Source organism: Propithecus coquereli, unplaced genomic scaffold (assembly GCF_000956105.1).
Source record: "Propithecus coquereli isolate 6110/MARCELLA unplaced genomic scaffold, Pcoq_1.0 Scaffold302, whole genome shotgun sequence".
Classification (NCBI taxonomy): domain Eukaryota; kingdom Metazoa; phylum Chordata; class Mammalia; order Primates; family Indriidae; genus Propithecus; species Propithecus coquereli.
Window position 1 is genome coordinate 2,116,655 of NW_012148642.1, and position 12,107 is coordinate 2,128,761.

At 46.4% G+C, this 12,107-nt stretch overlaps 1 protein-coding gene across 1 annotated transcript in view; it reads right to left on the reverse strand.

Moving 5' to 3' along the window:
* Positions 1 to 12,107, reverse strand: part of TBXAS1 (thromboxane A synthase 1 (platelet)) — a 159,010-nt gene that overhangs the window by 68,112 nt on the left and 78,791 nt on the right. Inside the window, exon 5 of the mRNA XM_012649785.1 lies at positions 11,290 to 11,406. Within this exon, the coding sequence (XP_012505239.1) occupies positions 11,290 to 11,406 (117 nt within the window). The remainder of the gene's footprint in view (positions 1 to 11,289; positions 11,407 to 12,107) is intronic.

Consider the following 12,107-nt stretch of genomic DNA (forward strand, 5'->3'; position numbering starts at 1 on the left):
CATCGCCGCTGCTGCGTACTTTCAGCCAGCATGCTTTGTTGCCGGCTGATGTAACTAATTTTCTGCTATACTCTGCCTGCTGTCTGTCGAACTGAATGGATAATGACATTTGTATTTGGGTTAATGTGATAGGAGATGGGGCATGTAATATGAAAAATGTTTTAAAAAGCAATGCGGAGAAAATGTAAGACAGCGGGGCGTGATCTGTATGTTGGCCGATAGCCATCATTTCAGGTTTTCTTCCTTGCACCATACACAGCAGTTACGGCGTATTTACTTTCACACGAGTTGCATACAAACAAAAGCTCTCTTTGATGGGCCTGCATAATCTTTATACAATCCACAAATCCTGCAGTTCTTCTAGACGTTCAGACCAGCAGGCAAATGCGGCGTGTGCACACATACAGGCACAGATGAACACATAACGCTATTATCACTTGGATCTTAATCAAAGATTCTCATTTGGTTGTTACATTTCATCTTCTTCACGGGCTAATGAGTGATTTTTATTTACATTTTATTCCAAACTTCCATAATGCACATATATCACACTTATAAGCAAATACAATATTAATGTTATTATATAATTTAAGTGCCCAGTTTTAAAAGAAAGGATTTGCTACCAAATGTGTCTGAGGAATTCTGAGTCAAGGTGTAGACAGAGGGCAATAGAGTGAGTTCCAAAACGTGGGAGGATCTTGCAAGTGGTGAAAAGAGGCAACTTATGGAGTAATGAATGACCAAGAAGGGCTGAGAAAGGCCCCCGCCCAAAGCCTTTCTTCTTCTCCCCTTTTAGGTGATCCCCAGGATTTCACCACTGAACTCCTTCCCCGAGTGAAACATTCCGACCTTGCTAAAGGACCCTTGCCCGAAGGAGGGAAACATTGGAAGACGCAGTTTCCTCTCCCTGGCACTTTAGAGCTGTGTAATCTTGTGGGCAAGTTGTGTAACCTCACTGAGTCTATTTCCTCATCTGCAAAATGGGAATAACAATACCTCCCATGAAGGGATGTGACAAAGATTGGAAACAAAATATGTAAAACACCTGAGTTTTCCAAACATGGTAGTTGTCTGCTGGCAGGTTCCCATCCTCCCAGATGTGTTTAGACATCTGGAATCGTCCCCTTTCCTCTTGCTCCTTACAGACAGCTCCCACTAGAGCCACCTGTTCTCGACTCACCACGTTAACATCACTTTCTTTCCTGAATCCGTCCCTTCAGCTTTATCTCCCCAGTCACCCTCTAATCCCTGCTTTGCCACCTGCCATCTGGAATGTGGCCATCACCCTGCTTCTCGAGAACAAAGACCACGGCTTAAGCATTTTTGTAGCCTTAGTACTTTGATAGTCCCTGACACGTAGGTATACTAAAAAATGATTTTTAAAAGAGATTCGTGGCCTCCTATCTTTTAACTTTCCCACCCATCCTGTGCTCAGTCACCAGATTGGCCTTCTAAAAATACTTGTAATCCGAGCAAGGCTTTGCTGAAGCCCTTTGGAGATCCCCACTGACAGAAGAACGTGGTACAAGCATCTTATCTTATCTTCCAAAGCCCATTGAGAACTGAACCTTGCCAATAAGCTTTGAAGCAGATCTTCCCCCAGTCAAGCCTTCAGATGAGACCACAAACCAGGTCAGCAGTTTGACTATATCTCCAAGAGACCCTGAGCCAAAGGCATCCAGCTAAACCATGCCAGGATTCCCAACCCGCAGAAACAATGAGCTAAAAAAGGTTTGTTTTAAGCTGCTAAGTTTTAGGGGTAATCTTTTTTTTTTTTTTTTCCTGAGACACAGCCTCACTCTGTCATCTAGGCTAGAGTGCAGTGGTGTGATCGTAGCTCACTGCAACTTTGTATTCCTGGGTTCAAGTGATCCTCCTACCCCAGCCTCCCAAATAGCTGGGACTACAAGGCATGTGCCACCATGCCCAGCTAATTTTTAAATTTTTTTATTTTTTATAAAGACAGGGTCTCATTATATTCTCAGGCTGGTCTTGAACTCCTGGCTTCAAGTGATCCTCCTGCCTCGGTCTCCCAGACTGCTAGGATTACAGGTGTGAGCCACCACCCCTGGGGTAATCTTGTTACGCAGCAATAACTAATATACTCTCAGTGCCATTCTTTTGTGGTAACTCTTGTATGTTGCCATGTGTTATTGGAGTTTTGGGTATTTGTTAAAATATATTAGGAATGAACATGGTGCACTTCATTCAGCTGATTCTCTAGAAACATCTGTCTCGTTCACTAAATGTTCTTGAGAGCCTTGGCATAGAAAGTACCCAAGAAACACGAATAGATTGAGACGTGCCCTCTGTCTTAGCATGAATACAGCGTAGTTTGCTGAAAACTGGCCCTGAATGAGAGACCTGAGACCTGTGCTGATCCCACGTCCTACTTTGGTCACGGCATTCAGGCATTTGAATCTCTCTGCACTGGGGTCCTCACCCCCAAACGAGGGGCTGGCTGTAATGAGCTATAACGTCCCTCTCCACTGACATTCTAGGATTCCAAGCAGCTCACTAAGCAGCAGGTTGAGACCTTTGCTTGGGACCATGGAAAGAGTAGCCCAATTCCTCGTTTGGGGCAGAAACATGTCAGATCCTTGGGCCCGTCTACTGGCTGCAGCACATCCCACTCCTAAGAGAGCCTCTTGCTATCTCTCTGATGCATAGACTTCGGAATTCCGTGAAGACCTAAAGAGCAGAATCTGGTTATTTTTGTGCTCAGCTAGTTTGGTGAAGGTGAGAATTAGTGCTCCAGACCGTCTGACTCGTGGCCGTTGCTTTCCCACCAACATCAGGGTCCACGTTTCATTTACTCCTCAGCTTGTTCACTTCTGGGTTGTAGTTTCACTCTATGCAGATCTGACATTATGAACTTGAAAAGAAAAAAAAAACAAACCACCATCTTTAAGCCTTTGGAGTTCCTGGAAGTCTGAACTATGCCGAGTGCTGGGGAAAACCTATTTTCTACACAGGGAGAGGGAAGGAGAGGTCGTTTTTGCATTACCTTACATGTCTAACCTGAGACGATCCCCACACACGGATGGTGTGTAGCCTGGGAGATTCACTTGTCCACGCAGCAAGAGGGACTCGGGAAAAGAGCCAGAGTAGAGACTGCCACGCTGATGGCAAAACCGGCCCCTGGGAGCCTGTCCCGCCTTGGGGCTACTGCAGAGAGGAGACTCCAGGGGTATGATTGGCGGCTCCCCTCATCTTCACCAGAAGGATCTGCCTCATGGGGCTGGGGAATGTCTGGCATCTTGGAGGCTAAACAGCTGAAATGGAACCTTTTTGCTAAGGTAGAGTTCTGAGCAAGTCACTCCCCCACTTTCAAATATTAAATAGCTCCTTGTGCTCCAGCGAAGTACGCAGGAAACACTCCCCCGGCACAGAACGGAGAACTCGACGTGCCTCAACCTACTTTTCCAGTTTTCTCTCTCACTAATCCCCTCCATGTACTCTGTGTTCCAGCCAATTTGTACTCGCCTGCTCCCCGCACACACCCTGTGCTTTTCCGTCCAGATGCCTTTGTTCCTGCCGCTCCTTCCACCTGCGACGCACCTTCTCCCTGTCCAAACTCAGCGCAATCTTCAGGGCTCAGTTCCAGGGCTACTGCCTGCCCCCCAAAGTGCTTTCTGATGCTCAAAACAGGACATGAGTTCTGTCCCCGTCTTCTGCTGCTTGGCAATATCGCAGTAATTTATGGACCTTGTTGCCCTTCTACATTATAAACCCTTTAAAAATAAGAACTCATAAATATTTGTTGACCTTTGCAAATTTAACATTTTGTCCTATTTGGTGCTTGGTAGACCTGTGGCAACGTTGTTTCAGAACTGATGTCAGCGGGGGATTTTCTGAATAAATAGGGGTGGCTAAATGGGGGTGGTATGTAAAGATATTACTGGTTTAAAAAAAATGGAAAAATTAATACCTTAAAGTGCTCTAAACTGATGACTAACAAATGAAAAATTAATTCCTGCTAATGAAACTTATCACCTCCTTCTTGCACGACACCATTGCTAAAAGCCACCCTGATATTAAAAACATCCAGGACTCATTTCTATGCAAAATTTCCTGCTGATAGGTATCAGTGCTAGCCATCTAGGTGAATAATCAAGTGTCATTTCTAATAAGTCAGTGGCTCCTGTCAAGAGTTGTGACCAATTAGAACTCACCCGAATGAGGAGGTGTCTGCTGGGGTTGCCAAGCAACAGCCAAGCTGCGAGGCACATTTAGATGCTCTTATAGATTTAACCAGCGGCAAGTCGGAGTGACATTATAATTCTGGCAAAGAAAAACCAAATTATAACCCAGGATGGGGTACCCATGATGAGGAGTGTGTTTGCTTTTAAATGCAAATGGAAAAGGAACATTTTAACCAGAATTTAAACAGTCCATCATTATACTGATTTTAATTAGGAGATTAGGTGTCAGTGGAATACAACTGTGTTGCAAGATAATGGTCTCTTGCTGCTAGATAAATACCCAGACATTCTGGAGAATGGGCAACTGGTCAGGCAGGGACAATGTATTTTTGGACTCTGAAGTATTTATTACCACAGCCACACTGGGTTATAATGGCTTTCATTTTTATTGTTCAGTAGGATTAAGAAATAAAAGCAAATATTAAAAATAGACCGCTGGAAGCTGATGCTGCCTCGAGAAAGCTACTTGCTCTAACATTACGAGGAAACCGTGTTCTGCTTTAGAAGTCTCCGTACGTGATCGTCTGCAGAGCTTCCAGGGAAAATTTAAAGGCCAAACTCAACTGTGATCATGACTGTAATTCTGCACCGACTTTTGCACCGAAATGGTCGGAGCTATGCATTTACTCATAAGCTGGCTGTATCAACGTAAATTTTTAAAAATTGTAGTCATTCTTGAGTAACATGTCTCCTCCAAGGCAGGAGAGGCCCACAGGGAATAATAACCACATCTGCCTCTGCCTTTAAGATTCATACATTATTGACTATGCCTTCCTGACAGGAAACATCTGGATGAAAAGTGAAAAATTAGGCAGGGATCTGGATTCTCAGCGCTGCGGGAGATACCAGCCTCCCCTGTTGGACTTTTCTTTATTGGCTTCCTGAGCATAGTGACACGATTGGCTCATTTGCTCTTGAGTGACACGTACATCCTCAGGCTCTCATCCATTAAGTCACCTGGTCTCTTCTATCTGCTCAGTGGGTTACCATCAGCTCTGGGTTATCTGGGTGAATGAGGAAATGCCCATCATTATTCATATTGGGCTTTGAGGACTGAGAACATACGAGGTGCCATATTGGGTTGGGCCCATGGAGCATCCAATTCGGAACATGCCCTCCACTGGGGGCACTCAAAACCAGAGATCCCCGTGGAAGCTACCCGCAGAGGCACCGCATCCAAGAGCCTCATTGCTCACAATAGCCGGCTATGACGTTAACTACCCATGTTTTCACCTTTTGAAAACTTCTCTGAGCCCAGAATAAACAAAGTTAAACAGATTGATTTACTACAGGTCTTTCCTAAGACTTTAACATGCTAAGGTACATGGTGAATCTCGAGGAAGAGGGTTTGCAATATTTCACCAAATTATTTGACCACAGGGCCTTTTTGGTCCTCAATGATTTCAAATCCTTTTCCTTGGGAGTAGTTCATAGCTTAAGGTTTATCATCATATAAGCACAGTTTAGATGATTTTCTCCTAAATGTATTCTTTTATTCTTGCTTCCACTGAAGGTTATCTGACGCTTTTGTGCTGACTTACACAATCTTAGAAGAGTCTCAGAAAGTTATTCCTATTGATTTAATATTTTTCAAATCAGAAGAGCTTAGAGGAATATACAAATATATAGATTTCACTGCGTTCTCCCTCTTTCACATGAGTTATGAAATTTAAAAATAAATCTAGTGCTAACCTGGGTCCCCAGGGTACTACATTATTTATATTTTTCCCTCAGAGAACTACTCTTTTAGTCCCAGTTTTGTTTCCTGATATGAAATCTATTTACTTCTTGATCCATAATAAAGTTTTACACGATCCCAGGGTTAATCACTAATAGTCTAAAGAATCTAACAAAAGACTATAAAAATCTAAATACATCTACTGGTTGCCCTTTTAAAGACATTAATCCTCTGAGCAAGGGGTTGGAAAGGCTGGCAGGTTAATCAGACGAAGTTTTCCCTCAGAAAAAAAGCAATTGTTTTCCCAGCGACGCTCAGCATCCTTTAATATAAATCCCAATGACTTGTCTGTCACCAGCTCCGATTCGATGGCCTGTGCTTCCCGAATCAGGGATGCGTCAATCCCATTTTCACTGGTTCTCTGTCTCTATATATTATCCCTGGTAAGACTTGAGCCAAAACCAATTTTATTTTAAATAAAAATATGGCTTTATGATATAATGCTGATTTAAAGTAATTTCCAAGCATTGTTGACCGAGGCAGCCTAATATCCACATAAATAAAGACACTGCCATCCAGAGCTTTTGAATATTAATGACTCTTAAAGACGCAGGTAGCAAGGAGACTTAGGCTGCCAAGGTTCTAAAGGAAAAAGCCTCAGAATTTCAAAGGAAAACAAACCTTTATTTCAAGAATAAACCCTGATGTTTGATAACAAAAGTCCAAAAGCTACTTACAAATTCAGCAAGAACTAGAGATGTTGATATTTCAAAGCTCTTAATATTTCTGGGAAAACTGACTCAGGGGCCGGCAGCCGAGGATCTGTGGCTCAGAATCTCTGAGCTGTCTCCATCTCTGTGTGTCTCATTTTCCTCTTTGTGTCTTTGTGACCTGCTGTGACTCTCTAAAGAAAAAGCCAACAATTTGCCACATCCTCTTAATTTTTTCTTGATAAAATCATTTCCTTTTTCCTTTTTTTTTTTAAATCTTAGTCTTATCATACATCCTGAGGGAGAAGAGGTAGAAGGCTTCTTGGGTTTTCGCTTCTTCATCCATCCATTCATCAATCATCACTAAGTGCCTGCTGCGGACCTAGTGTGTGCAATTAACATTACAGAAAAAAAAAAAAAAGAAAAACCCTTTATCCTCCTGAAGCATGCATCTAGCAGACTGAGACATACGCTAAACACAAGTAAACTAAACAGAGCGTTAGCTGGAGGTGATGCCACGGACAAAAGCCAAGCAGGGAAGGAGGCAGGGAGTTCTGGGGCCAGGTCCCGCCAGCCTGGGGGGTGGCCAATCTGAGCTGGTCAGAGAGGGACAGAGGAACACTCAAAACACCAGGGCTTTCCACCAGCTCTTAGCAGAACCATTCCAGGGAACTTGTAAAACACACAGATTCTCAGTCACACTCAGGATTTCTGATTCCACAGGTCTTGGGGTGGCTGGAATTATATATTTTTGACAAGGGTGATTCTGGTGCAGCCCTTGGCCCGACGGGGTTTGAGAACCAGTGGCCTAGAGAGCAAAGTGGCTGGGAGGTTAAAGTTCAAGGAAGCATCCAGAAACCAAGAGGATGTGGGGAAGGAGGAAGTCAGGACATGCCTATAAGGACAGCCTGCACTTCTCTTTTTGTCCCCTCTATCCATTTTCCCTGGGCTACAAACCACCCCCTTGTCATATCCTGCATCCTGTCCACACCATGGCTTAGAGAAACCTGCATGCCCAGGGCTCAACCCCTGCTCTTTGTACGAAAAGGGAAGCTGCCTTTGGAATTTGAAAAACTCTTTTCTCTTCTCACAAAGCTTGGCCTCCAAAACCATTGTCTCACCATGGCTCAGGAAAGCCTGATGCACAGTTCAAAACTGAGCAACAACTTCCTTGTTCTGGACGGCACCCACCCTCTTTCGGAGGCACCTTCGGAAGCAGCAGGTGCCGTGGATTCGGTGGGTGGGAGAAAGTCACAGGGACCGTGATCTATGGAGCATGGAACACGTGTACATTGGTCTCACATTTCAGAATATAATTGGTGTCATGCACTTTTCTGTCCTGTTGTTTCTTTTTATTTAAGCAGCACCTAACACCTTCAGCTGTTCCTTCCTCTTTGAAATAATTTCCCCTTCCACATTCTCCTGGTTTCCATTTCAGGAAACCAGGAAGAAGGCTCTCCTGAGCCTTCTTCGTAGGTTTCTCCTCTGTGCCACTCTTAAATACGGTTCTCCCCAGAATCGTATCTACACTTACGCTGCACACACTCCCCGGGCAACCACATCCGTGTCTGTGTTTCCAATGACCATCTTTCCTGCCCTTCTCTCCCGAGCTCCAGGTCTGCACAGCCAACTTCTGCCTGGTGGAGCTCCTCGGATGCCTCCCAGGAAACCTCAGCTCCCACGTCTAAACTCTCCAGGGCTGGGGAAAAGGCTGACTACCCTGTCCTCTGGAAGGGGATCCTTCCAGTGGAAACTCAAAAACCTAAATTGAACTATGCAGGGTAGAAAAGTGACTTTCAATGAACTTTTTAAAAAATTAACCATTTGGCATCCCATCAAAGAGCTTTTGAGTTTATTGGTGGGGTACGTGAAATCACGGGATCAAACAGAAGCAATAGCTAGGGAATTTCTGTCTAGGCTCTCTCTCTCTCTCAGCATCTTAGTGCAGTGAACACCCTGGAGGAACTCTATCTTCTGCAACTGATTCAGGTACTGAGAATTTGATTTGCGGACCAGAGGAGAAGATTGGTCCCCCGGGACCACTGGCTTTGCTTGGGAATTGACATTACATCACTTTCTGGTATCCCTTGTAAGGTACTAAAGAAATGTAGACCCTAATAGGAGTCCTTTTATCAAAGAACCATAGCTCAAGACTGCTCGAACTTGTTTCCTTGACTTTTCTTCCTTCTTTTTTTGTCCTCAGATACCATTCATCAATTTGTTTTTCACATGGTGAGGTTCTTCCTACATCTGTAATGCTCTGGAAGTCATTGCTTACTCAACGAATAAAGACATACAGTGTGTTGGAGCCAGTGACGTGGGCCATAGGTTCACCCACCTCACCTCCCTCCCCGGACTCGTCTCAGCCAACGCCACCTTTTAGCGTCTGGAAGTGACAAAGGCAGACGCTCCAGGCAGCCTGTCTAGGTGGTATGGAACAGCGGTGTACAACTTTTTAAAGCAGCAGGCCCTTCCTTCACACAAATTCTCACGAAACCTCAATGGATAACACAGATAGGTGTGAGCAGGGCTACCTGCTCCATGTTTCCTTGTGGGGACCATCTGCTAGCGGTGGTTTGCAGCACTGGGAACATTACAACCACCTGGGAAGCTTGGAAAAAGTCCTCAGACCCAGGCTGCACCCCAAACCAAACCAATTTAATCACAATTGCCAGGCGTGGGGCCCAGGCAGCAGTCGTTTTCAAAGCCCCCAGGTGATCCAGTGGGCACCTCCGGCGGAGGATGGCTACACCTGGGTCCCACTCCCGGTCGGCCCCTCGTTCTGGATTCTCCGGTATCGCGGGAGCCTGTGAAGAAGGAACTGAGCATGCGTGGGCCGGGGGCGAGCCCCCACGGCATCTGCCACCTCCTGCCACCTCCTGTCCCATTCTGGGTGAAGCATTCAAAAGCTCACGTGATCAGATACGGGGCTCTATTTCCCAAACAGCTTTACTAGTAAGAAAGGAGAAAATTGTGTTTTCTCTTCCTAAAACCTGCTTTCATACCTCACTGGGTTCCAAACTTGGGCAGAAAACAGAGAAGTGTTGCTTCTGACACTCCGGAGCTTTCCGCAGAGGCCCCATCTGCTCCACTTCCTTCCTTCTCCCTCAGACAGCCCCGGGGACAGTCCTGGGGGGCCTCAGAGCACCGTTTGGAAACGCATGGGTGAGAGAAGCAGTCAGCGGTGTGACCAGTAGTCAAGAGCTGGATTCTAGGCTTGGCTTGCGTCTTACTAGCTGTGTGATGTGGAGCACACTGCTTAATCTCTCCGTGCCTCAGTTTCCTCCTCTGTAAAATGGGGATGATGATGATAATAATAGTATTTATCTCACAGGCACGTGGTGAAGGTGAAGTGTGTTAATATAAACAGGAAGCCCTTGGAGGGGTGCCTGATACACACAGCCATGCTCGGTGTGAGCTGGTGCCATGAACTGTGACACGCTCTGTCCCCAAATCCCAAAGGCTACCTACAGAAACTTAAACCAAAACCGCATTGACAACGGGCAGGATCACTAGTTTCTGCTTGAGTTTAATTGGATGTTATGAGATGTGGAACCCTCTCCTCTTCTGGAGAACTTCAAAAGATTTATAGGAATTCAATCATGACCATATGTGTGAGCTTCTTGAGCTTAAGCTAAAAGGAGCTTTCATGTATTGAACTGAAGACAGGTGTTCTGGAACAGCCAGACCTGGTGGGCGTCTGAGGCCCAGGGCCCTCTGGCCAAGCTGTGGAAGGCCACTTGCTCTGGAGTTGCCCGTATACCTGGGACTCCAACAGAGGAAGCCCCTTAACCACTTGGCACCAGAAGGGCTCACGTTCGCACTTCTGAGTTGTTGCAGAATCCAGAACAGCAAGCAGCAAGGCTGGCCCAGCAACTGAGGGGGCTGTCGGGCTCAGACACAAAACCCAGCAGTCAGGATTGGTGAGCAAGAGATTGGCCGGAGGCAGTGCAAACACCAGGTGTTACATGCACAGCTGGTTGGGAAGGGCAGGCCAGTGGGTAGGGAAAGGAGAGAGCCCAGGGCCTCAGAGAGCTGGCAGCGTCTTGTGGAGCCGGCCTTTCCCTTGGACTTGGCCTTAAGGTTAACCCGGGCATGCTTGCCCACCTAGAGTTCTGCTAGGGCATCTCCCGGCTCCTCCCCAATAATTCAAGGCCACCACTTCCTTATTTAAGACTTGGTTCAGTGCTCACCCTTGATTCAAGCTGTTCTCTAGCTCCTTGCTATGTAAAGTGTGGTTCACTGTTCAGAAACGATGTCATTACCTGGGAGGGTGTTAGACATGCAGACTATCAGACCTACCCACACCAACTGGATCAGAACTCACATTTTAACATGCTCCCCAGGTAACCCATTATCCATGAACGTATTTGAGGCTCGCACTGTTGCTGTTTTCCCCTGCGGGCCCCCAAAGTTCCTCTAGCAGTGTCTCTGGACGTAGCTGGCCCCCATGTGTACTTGTTGACCCACAATTGATTTATGGCAACTGGGCATGGGGGAGGCTGGAGAAACAGAAGACACACGATACAGTGTTCTGTGCTTTCTGCATGATAGAGAGGGTTGAAGGGCCCAGTGGGCACAGCATTTTGATGTGCCACCCGGGTGTGCAATGCAACACGAACGCGCTCTCCGTCACAGTGCGGAGAGAAGAAAGATGCCCCTTAAGGGAAGAGAGACTGTGTTTCCTGTGTCTTACCTCGTTCAGCTTTTCAGGACTGAATGCAGCAGTCAGGACACCTCTGACCTCTTCCCATCTTTTGTCACGTAGAAACAGAACGCTGTTGGCTACCGGCTCGAACTCCAAACCCGAGGCCTGACCGGAATTAAGGAGCAGAGCGTTAGGACACAGGCAATCGGAGCCATCTCAGTGGCATTACAGGTTCATGATGGACACTCCGATTAAAATCCATCCATGCCCAGCAAACTAGGAGATTTCTCTTGCAAGGATGTAGAAGAGCATGAAGGCTCATGGACAGTGATCTAAAGATTTGTGTCCAAGGCCCTGAGGGAGTGGACAGTAGCTCTGGTGGCTCAGTTCGACCTGGCGTGGCATGGTCATCCTTGCAGAGACAATGCAGCAGCTTCTGTGTGCTCCACGGCACCCCCCCCCCCCCCCCAGAGCAAGGGCTCCCTGAGGACGAAGCAGGCTTCCTGGAGGTGGGCTCGGCTTTCCTGGGACTGGGTTCCATGTCTGCACTTTGTGGCAGGGAGTTTCGTGTGGCTGGATTGGTTAGGTTGACAGACTCATGTGTCTGGGTCCTTGGTGTGTGGGTGGGGAAGAGGGGAGAAGGACAAAGGAGAGTTCTTCAGAAGCATGTCCCAGAGCTGCTTCCAAGAGCACGCCTGTCATGATGTTGCCGTGTGCTATCCATCATTCATTCATTTCTTTCTCAACGGACAAGGATTTGTTGAATGCCCAATACGTGTGCCATGGCCAAATCATGTCCCCCCTGTAAACTTCATGTGTCTAAGTCCTGACACAACTGCACAGTCGGCCCCTGTATCAGTGAGTTC